The sequence below is a fragment of the Palaemon carinicauda genome, chromosome 27, assembly GCF_036898095.1.
Source record: "Palaemon carinicauda isolate YSFRI2023 chromosome 27, ASM3689809v2, whole genome shotgun sequence".
Lineage (NCBI taxonomy): Eukaryota > Metazoa > Arthropoda > Malacostraca > Decapoda > Palaemonidae > Palaemon > Palaemon carinicauda.
In genome coordinates, this window is record NC_090751.1 from 13699573 (window position 1) to 13714572 (window position 15000).

At 34.4% G+C, this 15000-nt stretch overlaps 1 protein-coding gene across 5 annotated transcripts in view; it reads right to left on the reverse strand.

Moving 5' to 3' along the window:
* Tsp (Thrombospondin) overlaps positions 1-15000 on the reverse strand; it is a 166260-nt gene that overhangs the window by 36821 nt on the left and 114439 nt on the right. For 2 of the 5 annotated variants that reach the window (XM_068350754.1, XM_068350753.1), the window contains exons 4-5: positions 6227-6365; positions 3960-4034 (exon numbers count right to left, since the gene is read on the reverse strand). In XM_068350754.1, coding sequence (XP_068206855.1) covers positions 3960-4034; positions 6227-6365 — 214 coding nt within the window. Of the gene's footprint in view, positions 1-3959; positions 4035-5114; positions 5148-6226; positions 6366-15000 lie in introns of all 5 variants that reach the window. The other 3 variants (XM_068350758.1, XM_068350757.1, XM_068350755.1) reach the window with 2 other exon arrangements.

Consider the following 15000-nt stretch of genomic DNA (forward strand, 5'->3'; position numbering starts at 1 on the left):
CGTTCAAAAGGATTTGTTTCAGGAAGGATATTTGGTATCAAAGATGCTTAAGGATTTTCAGGATAGCTATCGATAAACAATATACCAAAAAAAAAAAGGACTACTGCTTTTGGTCATCAAATATGCTTTGACATGCAACTAATCACTTTGACCATTACAAAAAGGCAGGCAAAGGCACATTCGTCGTACAAAAAAAAAAAAAAAAAAAAAAAAAAAAATGGGAATTTTTGTATATTTGTTTCTAAATAGTAAAGTAATATAGTTAAATGGGTATAGATGCAATTGACAAACGGTCATTATTACCAGTAACTTATTCAAGAGAGCAAATCGGAGATTTAGATCTTGCAATGTAATTAAATAATAAATTTCTTTGACATTCTACATTACACGACGTAATCACCATTTCATATACGCTTTCCTGAACACTTACACTAACTTGTCAATTGTCACCTCGCTTTTAGATTCCTATTCTATCGTAAATTATTCATACACATTTATTTTGTATGCCTTTCTTGCTCTCACATATTGTAATTCCACTCCATGGGTTTTCAAACCGTCATGTACTGTAAGTGTACTTTCACATTACATTTTTCCTCCTGGTCCATAGTGCCATGTCACAATACCGTTCATACACCTATTCACTCGAACCTTGACCGAAACCTTTTCTTTGGTATGGTCGTTGCTATACGTAATGTGAATCTTGGTGGCAATCTTCCATATTCTTTATACAGAAAACAATATCTCCTACATTAGCCTGTTCGGTAAAAGCTTCTTACTTTCAGACTTTCTTTGCTTTTGTTCTCACAGGGCTGCATTAATGTTCTTCTTCCACCTTGGTCAGACTATCCTGGTGTTGTGTCATAGCATACTAAACTCAATTTTTTTAATGAGGCGCATTTACACTGACTCGCAGTGGTGCCCTTTTAGCTCGGAAAAGTTTCCTGCTATCTGATTGGCTAGAATGATCTTGTCCAACCAATCAGCGAGCAGGAAAATTTTTCCGAGCTAAAAGGGCACCCCTGCGAGTCGGTGCAAATCTGCCTCACTAAAAAGAATTGACTTTAGTTCTTTTCTCCACAAAATTCTCCCTTAATATTGTATAATTCTCTTCAGTCTTTACTCGAGCACAATGAGTGAATTCCACTGGTTATTGGTCAAATGCATTTGAATAAAGCATGAAAACCTAGTTATATTCACCCTCGGGTTTGAACAATGCATATGAATGTAAGTAGAAACAATAAAATTTACTAAACGTAACCGAACTCTTTTAAACTATCCACTCCTTCCTATTACTTAAACAAAAGAATTCCATAACAGCTGAATACGAAACGGCAACCATAGTCTTCCTTATTGCGGGGTACCCGGGTGCTAATTGAGGACCAAATCCTTCTAAATCCTGTAATAACTTAGTTACATACAGCAATGTATAAAGACAAGAGGATCAGAGCAAAAATTTTTAAATTGCAGCAGTTCGTATTACTTTTGATTACCAAAGGTTTAGTTGTGTTATCTTGTGATAACATCTTTGCATGTTGAGCTTATAAGAGGATTTACAGATGACGTCACTATTGATATGAATCACACACCTAAATATTTCCTTTACGATAAGGCCTTTTGTCCCTTGTACTAAGTACACGAATCTTTCGCTTTCTATTCATTTTAGCAAGTTTCTTTTTTATGTATCATATTAATATGATTATAGTCTAGTCTAATGACGATAAGGCCTTTGGTCCTTAGTACCAAAACAAAAATATTTCGCTCTCTATCTATTCCCTATTGCACGAAACCCCAAATTGGGAGGGCATCTCACGCTATACATTTCTGTACTCGAATCCCAGTTCAGTTTCTTCAGAATAGCCCTCCCCATTAATTTATCTTTCCGAGAAATAATTAAAATGCACTTTCTTTACAGAAATATCCATGCTGCTAAATACCAAAGCAAGGACTTAACGTCATGCACAAACATTACAAAACTCTAGGGTAATCATTATCATTTGAAAACCTTAATTTCTTCCTTTACAGCAAAAAACTGTATTTTTTGTGAAGGTAAAATAAACCCTCTAAAAAGTCAAATATATCTAAAACTAATAAATGAACACATCCTTACAATGATGTGATTCCAAAGGCACAAATATTTTCAAATCATGGACGAAAATGTTTATAACACGCTTTGAAATATTCAAGAATTCCTTCGTGTTATTAATAATGTTGTGAACAGGGGACTTGGAAATAAAACCAATATTGTTTATACGAGGGAGGTGTTCCACATGTCTAATTTCTGATAAGAAACGAAACGATATGACATCTATTCAGAAGATAGTACTGTACATTTTATAAATAACTAAAAGGCAAACTAAATTAAGAAAAAATGGTTCCAGTAACATTTCTTCAGGTTTCTCTGTGTGTTTACCCTATATTCTCGAACGATTGCCGAACTCAGTACACCAAACAGGCATAAACTTACCCTTCATAGAACAAGTTCCATGATATAAAACTTTTAATGGGCGTGGTGCTTTTATTAATTTTACCCCCAAGCTATGTGGAACTTTCAAGCACATTTTGCTATATATATATTTTTTTTTCAAATTGCTCTAACAGCCTTAATATTTGTCTTAGAGAGGTCAGGTTGGTCTCATTCTTTTGGAAAATGCCTGAAGTTTCTCATAAAGTTATAAAAAATATGCAAAAAATGTAAATAACAGTTTTTTGCAAGGACGTACGGTATGTCCATTGGGGGTAAAAGGGTTAAGTGCACTGAACTGACCATCTCTCACGCGACACATAAAGGATTAGCACACATATAAAATACTTGGAATGCAATGATGTATAATTGATACTATCATATATGAAACTACGAATGTTCAAAAATGTAATATTCCGGAAAACCAAATAATATTGGAGCAATGATTATATACTATACTAAGCATACAAGATTCACGGACATAATCACAGCCGATAAGCAAAGCAAATGGACATTATTTCAAACTAAGAAATTTGGTGTAACGATGCTCGTCTTGTAGATACAATTCAACTTTTCGTGGGTCATTCCATGGATACCTTGTTTCCGTTTCAGTTCCCCACTCAAAAGCTCGTGAAACATGGGTGTACGACCGACACAAAATCTCGTTTAGAGGTTATCAATTGGTTGAGATATTAAATGCAGTTATTGTCCATTACATGAAATGGTAAAAAGGTTAGTTTCTGCATGCTTAGAATGTCTAAGCTTTTAAATCATACTGTGATACAAATATCAATTACAAGAATAATATACAGGCGTACCATATTTCTAACATGATATTTCATTAATTTCATCAGCTAATTTGTGTTGAGATAGTGGATAAAAAAGTTCCACATCTCAGCACTATTCAAGTGGGTTATCTGAAGATACGACAGATTACACAAGTCAATATCCAAGTAACTGCTTTCCATACTATTTTTGTTTGGTAACATGCTGGAAAACAGATCTCTTTGGAAATTTACAAGAACTCTATAAAGTTTCACACATGAATCAATTCATGCTTCTACAATATTAGAAAGAAATTTTTGTTTAGTTATAAACTATCAAAAGTTAATGGTAAAAATTACATGAAACAGAACTTACTGTTCTGAAATTTGAAGTACAATATCATCATTATAGTAAAATGCAGTAATTTTAAATGACATTTGTAATAATGAAAGTCTAATGTCACCCGGCAGTTTGCATTTGCATTAAAAGTCCAACATAGCATAGATACCAGCCACTTATAGCTAGAGAAACTCTGAAGGGCAAAATATACAGTATATCACATGCCAGACTGAATGATACCACAAATGCAAAAGAGTAATACAAGAGGTGGAAATAAGTACTGTGGACTTAGCAAGTACAGCCATTACTGGTATGGAGACAGCCTGTCACTTGGGCCTTCCTTAGGTGAAGCAGGGGCAGAAGAGAGAGAGAGACTTTGGTGCCTGGGCCTTACCTCGGTCACGAAGGGTGATGGGCTGCGTGAAAGTGGGGCAAGGTTCCCCGTACTGTAGGTTCTGACACCTCACAGCTTTTGGGTGGCGATTTGAGGAGAGAGGGAGAGAGAGGAAGGCTCAGTCACAGCCAGTCTCACCTCAAGGAAGATTCAGTCACTATCCATCACCACCCTGAGGAACGCCTGTCTGTCCCCCGTCTACTGTATAGCTACATTTTGGTGTAGTTCCTCAGCTCTAACACTACTGTATTATGTTACTGTATGTTTATCTAAGACGTTACACATATACTAGATGTACGTTGGTAGTATGGCTATGTAACGGATATGGATGTCCCTACATCTTATAACTAGAGATGCAACCTCAGAGTGGCTGTGGTAGTGATGGTAGCCACAGAGGGCATTCGTGGCTTACCTAAGCAAGAATAACTGTGCCACTGCACGTCATGAGGGGCCAGATGCATAACTCAAAACTACGAGGAAAAAAAAAAAAAAAAAAAAAAAAAAAAAAAAAAAAAAAAAAAAAAAAAAAAAAAAACTCGTGGAAAATTGGGACATACTTCATAATGAGAGACCTAAACTGTAGTGTGTTATGAAGGTAAAATACAAGGAAAGTGTTGTATGTAAGATGCAGTCATTGCCTTCAAGAAAACATTACACTCGACACTGAAATCTTTGGTAACATAGTCATGTATCTGAGTAAAATCTGGCCAATCATCGTCAACACATGCAAGATGAAGATTGAATGAAAGATTAAAGATGCATAGGAAAAAAGGAAAAAAGTTTCCTCTAAAGTTTGACTCTAAAAAATGCTAACAAGGTTTCCATTAAATTTTCAAGTGAATTTTGGAAGCTATAACATTCGATATAGGACTGGATAATAACCAAAGAAAATTCAAATCATAATGTCATGCTAAAAGTATCTATTCTGAGAGTCATTCTAAAACTTAATATTATAATGACACTAAAGAGAAGAATTTCCAATGAGACTAATTGCGCAATTATTAATTGTACAACTGGACTCCGAAAACTAATTATCTCCCAAACTGGTGATGGATAATCTATTGTCAAAAAAAAGTTCCGAAGTCATTGAGTGCCAAATTAAGTTGTCTGTAAGGAAGTACTGAGTCTTAGATTGGGTCATCTTCATCCACTTACTTTGACGTGAGAAGGGCCTTCGTGTTCCAGGAGCTTGTTAAGAAAAAAACCTTTTTAAGGACAAATTCAGTGCTATTCACATTTTGTTATGGAGGCTGATGCCATGGTGTTATTGTGGATGCATTAAATTTAGCCTACCACCTGAAAGATTCTTTAAAACAACTAGAAATTCTCTAGAGCCAAACACGAAGGAAAATCTAAATTGATTTATGAATTTTAAATGTAATGTAAATTAACCTTAATATCGCCATTACCACTGACAAGAAACCGGGTTATCGGACCTAATTATCTTGTAGAAAACTTATTAACGATCGCATCAACCTTATAACCTGGTTAGTGGAACTAATTCAAGTTAGGCACGCCAACCAGTCCTTGTTAAATGTACACATAACACTGACAAAAACCTTTAAAAGCTAAAATTCACTCTAAGGGTTGTATCTGCAGAGGATTGCAAGAAAGAAGAAAATGTATCAAGTGTATGAAGAGCCGTCCATCTGAATACCATCACGAGTGACTCCTAAACTAATATTTATTGATAAAACACTTATGATGAAGAATTTTCTCTACCTTAAAATCTAGTTATAAAAGTAAAGACTGTTAGGTTGGGTAAATTCTTGTGGATCAAAGAATGTTTCAGAACAATAATATTAACCCCCCCCCAAAAAAAAAATAAGCTACAAATTTCCTTCTTGCGATTTGAAATAGTCATCAACATTCTTAAGCTTACGTACCAAGTTAGGTGCAAGAATTTTCTTACAGCAGAGGGCAATGATTTATGTTAACGTTGGTTTCTTTCTGGGTCAATCACTCTTTGATCCGTGAATATTTCACTTTGAATTTACTCCCATTTACTTTTAACATTTAATATCTTTAAAGGAATAATGCAATAATATATTTAGGTACTTTACAGTTAAGAGATTTTTAGATTAAAGTTTATGCAGTGCAATTAGAGTTCATTTAAGTAATTAAAACCATCCAGGATTATATATAAAAAACATCAGGTTTTTTTGGGTATAAAAAGTTACAGAACATCAGTAGGAAAAACTCTGACAATCTGATTTATAGTTTATAGATTAAAATGTTAATAAAACGAACCACAACAGCGATAATACCTCGTCTGTAGGTATAGACCTCATTTGCCTGGGCCTGGACGGACCCAGTCTCCTCGTCGGTGGGACACCCCAGTTTCTCCAGAAGGTGTAGTACAGTCGTCTCCCAGTCTACGGATACATCCAGATGGCGTTCCCGATACTGGAAACATAAGTTAATTAGGATAAAAAATGGTGCTTTACTCATCAGATACGCATTTTCAGGATACAGAAATGTTACTTCAAGAAAAATATGACATTTCGTTATGTTACAGGTCTTGTAATTTGTCATACATTAACAAAATATGAAAATGTTGTGACTTGAGAAAAGGGACTCTTGTGCAATAATCAAAAGTGATAAGTTATTAAGTTAATTAGGATAAAAAAATGGTTCTGTTATATAAACAAATATTTACAGGACACATATAAGGCACTTTGAATAAAAAAAATGACATTCGTTATGTGTTGCAGGTCATGTCATTTGTAAAACATTAAAAAAAACTAATAAATGTTGTAACTTTGGAAAATGGACCCTCTTACGTAACATTTGAATCTACTAAGTTATTAAAGAATATCTAATTTTGTGTAATATTTGAATCTATTAAGTTATTCAGAATATCTTACATATGACAATACTAAACTAATTAAAGCTATTCCTAAGTTTCTGAAAACCAAGAAGCTATATATATATATATATATATATATATATATATATGAGTAGTAATATAATATTTCATGAATAACCTTGATACTTATGGGGGAATAGATCCAAAAACTAATTCTCTCTTATATTTGGGGGAACATTAAATAACATAATTACAAAAATGTAATATTTGGGATTCATAAAAGTAGTATTTTAAGATCTCTACTATCTACAATACTATACTATGTGGTTTGGTATTGAAAACAAAGGTATTGCTCATACATACAATTCTACTCAATTCTCATCAATCCCACCTGATTATGGAGTTGTGATTGTAATACTTATTAACCGAGAATTAGCTCAAATTAATGAGTGTCGGAAGTTATGGGATGTGGTATAATGGTTAGCAAGCTCATTATGGGACATCTTAAATTCTGTGTCATTCTTGATTGAAAATTCTCTTTCGGGAAAACGTTCTGGGTAACCTATTAACCCCGTGGAAAGGATTTTATTCTTCTACTTCCCAGGTTTGCAATGATGTTCCTGAATTTGGTCTTCGAATCTAAGTACAAATATCTGGCAATGTTGTTCGATTAGTTAATTTCACCCGATCTACGAACTTTTTCATATTCCAGATCATGTCTTAAATTCAATTCTTCTTAGACTATATCGCTCATTGCATGACACAACACTTGCCCTTAATTCAGTCTTTTCTTAAGTGAGGTGGTTCAATACACCATAGATTTTTTTTTAAAGTTATGTTCCAGCTGTGACCACGTTATGAAACGATCTCCCCAAATATGTAGTTGGCTAGTTGGAATTTCAGAAGTTCAAACTTCTTACAAATGTTTATATTTTCATTTTATAATTTAAATCACTATGAAAAATGACTATAAGCCATTTTTTAAATGACATGAAGTATGTCACATATTAAAATCAATTTGCAGTTCTGTTTATAATTATCATTACTATTATCATCATCATTATTGTTATTATTACTATTATTATTATTATTATTATTATTATTATTATTATTATTATTATTATTATTATTATTAGCTAAGCTACAGCCCTACTTGGAAAAGCAGGATGCTATAAGCCCAAGGGCTCCAACAGGGGCAAAATATCCCAGTGAGGAAAGGAAATAAGAAAACAGACAGAGTACTATGACCGAGTGTACCCTCAAGCATGAGAAATCTAACCGAAGACAGTGGAAGACCACAGTACAGAGGCTATGGCACTACCCAAGACTAGAAAACAATTGTTTAATTTTGAAGTGTCCTTCTGAAAGAACTACTTACAATAGCTAAAGTCTATTTTATTTTTACGAAGAGGGATATAGCCACTGAACACCTACAGAGCAGTAGTGATTTTTTTTTTCGGTTATCTCAATGTTGTCAGGTGTATGAGGCAGGAGGAGAATTTGTAAAGAATAGGTCAGGCTATTCGGTGAATATGTAGCAACAGAAAAATTATCCGTGACCAAAGAGGATTTCGATGTAGTACTATCTTATCTGGCTAGTCAAAGGACCTAATAACTCAAACGGGTGGATGGTGCCACGGCCAACCTACTACTCACCTATTACGTCATCAATAAAAAATGAATGTTGTTAACCAAACAATCATTGAGCAAAACTAAATACAACCTTTATCCGAACTCCTAAAGCAGAAGCCCATTGCGTAAGGCTTAAGTAACCTATCTCCCTTGGATATGTCAGCTGCTTAAAAAACCCTATGGAAACAAGGAGACCGGAATACTTAAAAAGGATATGTTAGACACGGCGGACAGCTCCTTCAAGCAACCGTGACTGCTATTGGAGATATGTATCACCAAGGGGCACCTTGGAATGTTAGCCTCGTGTTTACACTGTCAACATCCTGAAGCAAAGGATTTTTTCAGTGTCACCAATGGCCATTTGGCTCCTCCATCTTTTAGCTGGGTGTCACTGCTCGGATGCAACAGATCTTTCAACAATTCCATAATCCTGATTCTCACGTTTCATTTTCTTCTTCTTTTGCTTTGGCTTTGGATTATTCATTTATTCCCCTTCGTGGATATTAGATTATTCTTTTCTTTATTCTTATACAATGAGTTTACTTTCGTTTTTTGGGCTTAGGCCATGTCGTGCTGATGGAAGTTCCTTCGTTGGTAGCTTCCTAAGTTATATGTGACTACAGTGATATATCCCAGAGTTTACTTTCGTTTACTTTCACTGTCGAAGGATTTGGTTTGCGCCATTAAACTAACTCATTCAAACGCATTACAGGGAGACTTGATTCCTCTTAAAATAAGACTCCCAAGAAATAAGTTTTTTTCCACGTTTCTTTTATTGGCTGCTAGTCGCTCTTTCATGTGACCCTTCGTTATGACTTAAAGCGTCTGACTTCCAAAATCTCCGAATAACAGACGTTCTCAGAACGTACAGACCAAGGCACAGACATCTTTGAGGATTTGCTTTAAGTAGTGAATTATCCCTTAGCACTTGCAAAGGGCGCCAGACGTCTCAAACGCAGTTCTAAGCTACTGAAATTACATGGGTATTGCAAAGTATTTTTTTCCTTAAACTAAGAATCTTGCATTTGATTTTCCTTATTGATCAATTTAGCATTTCAAAAGAAAATAAAAGTTCATCATAATTCTTTGAAACGGTTTAATTAACGACGCAGCTAAAATAACTAATATTAATGAAATAATGGTTATAAAAAGCAAATTGCTTATATTCAGACTAATTTATTTTATAAAAGTTGTCACATAAAAAAATGGCTGTACCATAATATTTGTCTAGTTTTATTTGGCAAGTTGTCAGTATGCCAAACTAGTTCGTAAAGAGCTTTCCATATAGTATCTATTCATTGTTTAATAGACTAAATAAGTTTCAATTATGTCGATTAGCGTTTTTCCAAGACCCTGTTTAATACGTTAATTAAAATTGCTATAAATATGAATAAAAAAAGCCCACTAACGTCATTCTTGATTGATTGATTGATTGAAAGTTTTCTGAAATCACCGATGTCATTACCCATGGGAATTAAAACAATGTTTTTTGTATCATTATATAAAATTTTTGTACCTCGTTGTCCAACTGTTGAAATGAAATGTGTCCTTTCCATTTCCATCTATAAGAAATAACATTAAAACAACTAAAGAATACGACAATTTGTATCTTTTCAAATGGTAATTTCCCAGTGTAAATATTTTATGTTCTTCATGTTCAGCGTAGTCAAGAGATTTATTGACTATATTACGAAAACAATGTCTTCAAGTCCCAAATTCATTACGGAATTCATAAACCATTTGTTTTACTAATTGCTATTCACATCTTATATAACTAAACTCCATATCACACCGGTTGTAAATCCCCTAATTCAAATAGAATTACAGCATTTTGAAATCACAGCCAGTGTCTCTTAGTTGTGTTGTGATTCTCGTATCTGTTTTTCAAGTTGATCTTAATAAATTCGATACAACGTACGAAAAAGTCTGAGACCTATAGTATGTATTGGCTTTGTTGACTTGACTTTGAGCTCGCCACTCGTCCAAGCTACGATGTGGCATATCAATTCGCCACTATTTATTACGATTTGTAAGCTCGAGGCCATCAAGTAAAGCGCAACAAGTTTGATTAAATGGCTTAGTGTTTACACAAGTAAGATTACGACTTGAAAAAAAAAGAAGAGGAAGAACGAGAGGACATTGGCAATCAAGTCCTTTGTAGTTTTGATAATCAGAAGAAGAAAAAGACGAAGAGAAAATTATTACAATACCATTCGTGCGAGTAGGAGGGAAATAAAATTTTGCCCTTTCACATGATTGCTATTTTCATAAGGCAGAGTGCAGAAGAGCTTAAAATCCTGTACATGTGGCACGAGATAAAGCTCTCCTTTGCAGTGTGACCTACTCAATCTGTTCTGCGCAAAATGGAACGAAATATTTAGGGTGACCTCAACACTTCTGCGACACATAAACAAAACAAGGCTATAAGAAAAATGGGGGAAATTTGTTTTTTAACCAATGTATTTATTCTAACACATATATAAGGCAATGTTGTATTTAGGTAAGGAGGCTACATCATGGGAAGAATATAAACCACCAGAATTTCCTACACAAGCATAAAAATCTTATCGAACTCTGAGTTTGACTGTCAAATTTGTCTTGGGGGTAAGACTTTGGAATTCAAGCTATTGTTGACATGATGTTATGTTTATGAAGTTATTTGTAGAATGAAAAAAAAAAAAAATAAACAGCCCTAACAACGCAGAAATAGACGATATGGGCTTTCGTTGAGAAATCAGATAAGAGACACAATTTACCAGATATTCTTGAATATAAGGGGGTCACTCTATGAAAAAATAATCATCCGATATCATTATTATTATTATTATTATTACTAGCTAAACTACAGCCCTAGTTGGGAAGGCAGGATGCTATAAGCCCAAGGACTCCAACATGGAAAAATAACCCAGTGAGGAAGAAAAATAAATAAACTACAAGGAAAGTAATGGACAATTAAAATTAAATATTTTAAGAACAGTAACAACATTAAAATATATCTTTCATATATAAACCATAAATGACAGTGGAAGACCATGGTACTGAGGCTATGACACTACCCAAGACAAGAGAACAATGGTTTGATTTTGAAGGGTCCTTCTCTTAGAAGAGCTGCTTACCATAGCTAAAGAGTCTCTTCTACCCTTACCAGGAGGAAAGTAGCCACTGAACAATTACATTACAGTGGTTAACCCTTTTGGCGAAGAAGAATTGTTTAATGATCTCAGTTTTGCCAGGTGTATGACAGATGAGAATGTGGAAAGAATAGACCAGACTAATAGGTGTATTATTATTATTATTATTATTATTATTATTATTATTATTATTATTATTATTATTATTATTATTATTTGCTAAGCTACAGCCCTAGTTGGAAAAGCAAGATGCTATAAGTCCAGGGGCTCCAACAGGGAAAATAGCCCAGTGAGGAAAAGAGACAAGGAAAAATAATACATTTTAAGAAAAATAACATTTAAATAGATTAAATATAATCTATGAAAAACTTTAACAAAACGAAAGGAAGAGAAACGAGATAGAATAGTGTGCCCGAGTGTACACTCAAGAAAAAAGAAAGAACAAAATCAATATGAAAATAGCCCAGTGAGGAAAGGAGACAAGGAAAAATAATACATTTTAAGAACAATGACATTTAAATAGATTAAATATAATCTATGAAAACTTTAACAAAACAAAAGGAAGAGAAACGAGATAGAATAGCGTGTCCGAGTGTACACTCAAGACAAAGAAAGAACAAAATCAATATGAAAGCTAAGAATTTCACGGACTATGACAATCAACATGAGGTCTAAATGCAAGAAGAAGAAGAAGAAGAAGAAGAAGAAGAAGAAGAAGAAGAAATTGAATCAAAGCAAATCTCTTCAGTCAAAACAAGCCCTGAATCTACTCCTGAGAAACAGCAGTGAATGTCCATTGCGTTAGTGGAATGTAAACAGAGCCTGTCATTCCGTTAACGACGTCACTCTGCAGTCGCTCTCTTAAATCATCGACCGGCCTCAAAGCAATCTTTCTGAATAAACCATACAGCATATGGACACAGAGAGAGAGAGAGAGAGAGAGAGAGAGAGAGAGAGAGAGAGAGAGAGAGAGAGAGAGAATTTTGATAAAAAATACTTCGTGTTTTCTACTTTACCTCTATTCTCACTTCCTATATTCAAAGGTCACTCGTGAATGACAGAGGCAAGGAACAGTAAAAACGCCCTATCAAGCAGGACAACGCGCTAGAGACTGACCATATATACATATGATCAGCGCCCAAGCCTCCTCTCCACCTAAGCTAGGACTGAGGAGGGCCAGGCAATGGCGGCTGATAACTCAGCAGATAGACCTATAGGCGCCCTCAAACACCTCCCCCCCCATCCTTAGCTCACAAGGATGGTGAGATTGCAACGACCAAAGAAACTAAACAGTTTGAGCGGGACTCGAACCCCAGTCTGGTTTTACCCTAGATGTACTTGTGCGTTGAATGGCCTCACACGTCCCAACACCTGGCTTTATGAGCGAAATTCACAAATCTTATCGAATCCTGAAGAATTTTATAAAAACTATTAACTTGTTTCGTCCTTTCATATATACCATCCTTCACAAAGGATCTTTTTCACAAATTATAATAATTAATTTCTTTAATTCATCACAAGAGAGTTTAGGAAGTTTTTAACTACAGTTCCATCAAATTCAAAGAGAAATCAACTATTCCAATAAATCTAATTATTAACAATTCATCTGAATTTCTTTACGAAAAGGTCCTTTATATTTCCCCTACCCCTAACTTTTACATCTCAAGAAATCCAAGATGGCGGACAAATAGACGGCTAAACGACCCACATGGGGCATTTTTTTGAATGGGAACAAAGGGGATTCTGTTCCCAGACACCCCAGGGATTGCAAAAATGCAAGTTAAAAACTTGTATCATGGGGGTGCATGGGAACCCTATCTTCCTACTAGACTATATCTTCATGTCAGTTACGTTAGAAGCTAAAGTAGTGTTAGTGTGCTGTAAACCAATGACAAAGTAATGGTATTTCTTCATGATTAAATATAAAAAAACATCTGTAAGGAGAATTAAATTTTTCTCTACCCAATCATCACCCCACCAACAGAAATACAGACTCAGTTCATCCTATCACTCATCTTACAATATGTTTAGTCTTATTTCTTGCCTTTTTTTATTGTTAATTTGTTCTCTTCATTTATTTATTTCCTTTCCTCACTGGGCTATTTTTCCCTATTGGGGCCCTTGGGCTTATAGCATCTTGCTTTTCCAACTAGGGTTGTAGCTTGGATAGTAATAATAATAATAATAATACTGTTCCTGTACGCTTCCTTTTGTAAAATGAAAGTAATGCCTCTTGTTAAAAGGATCTAAGGAAATTGTAAACGAAAAAAAAGTTCTTATGAAGGTAATATTATCAAACTTAATTTCAATACTAAAAATAAATAATAAATAACTAGCTATTATATATATCGTAGCCCACGCCCATTGGCCCTTTACCATCCTCACACATAAGGATTCCGTCCATCCTACATAAAGTTTAGCTGGAGGACATCGAACTCGAAAAATGGAGGCGTATCGCTAAAAAACTCTTTGTCCTATTATTTACTTGTCTCCTCCCTTTAAGTCCCTTTGCTATTCAAAATAAATCAGCAACTTCCGTATTAGAGATTTCTCTTTATAAATCAGTTTCTGTGCTCCATTTTTGTCAGTGGGTAGTGAACAGTTATGTAAACAAACATTTCTTTATATCAACAATGACCTTGTTTTTGTACCTAGTTCTGTCATTTGTTTACTTGGTGTGATGTTGTCAAGATTTTAAGAAAATAAGACTTTCCTAAGTCAGTGCTTTTGGTTTACTCCATTCTATGCTTCAACTTTGAAGCGAAAGAAATAGTTTCCCTTTTTCATTTTCACTTTAGAAAGATCTATCACTGTATTACCTTCCTGGTGAGCTTTGAATGTTTGATAGAAGAGAAAAAAAATCAAATTAAAACCAACAACAAAAGGAGAAAGGGAATATTAAGGTCAAGGAGATGAAAGCATCCCTATAAGAATATGTTTAATTTAAATAAAATTGAATTTAAAACTTCTCTTAAAAGGTGTTCACGACTAGATATATTTTGATTTAAAAACATATTCATATAAATGGTAAATATTTCAATTGTAGATACACTATGTAAAATAAAAAAAAATATTTATGTAAATATACTATGATGTATATGTTATAAACTGTAAGATTGTAAATATGATATTTCATAATAAAAGATAAAAAAAAAATTCAAAGAGCAAACTAACACAAATGAGGAAAAGAAAGAAAGAAAAAGAGTCCAGTAAAAGATTAAGGTCAAGGAAATGAAAGTGTCCCTGCAAAGATCTTCACAGAAACAAGATTAGTGTGTTGGGTACAAGGAAGAAAAACAAGTGTTGCCAGGGTAAATAAACAAAAGGGTCTTTGACCCTAGCTACTAAAGGGCCACTGCAACGGGTAAATGAGGACACGGTACATGAGAATCAGATTAGGGAGATCAGACGATATTTGAGGCTGACGAAGGGATTATGGGGGACAAGAAAAGCAAGAGGAAGGAGGAAA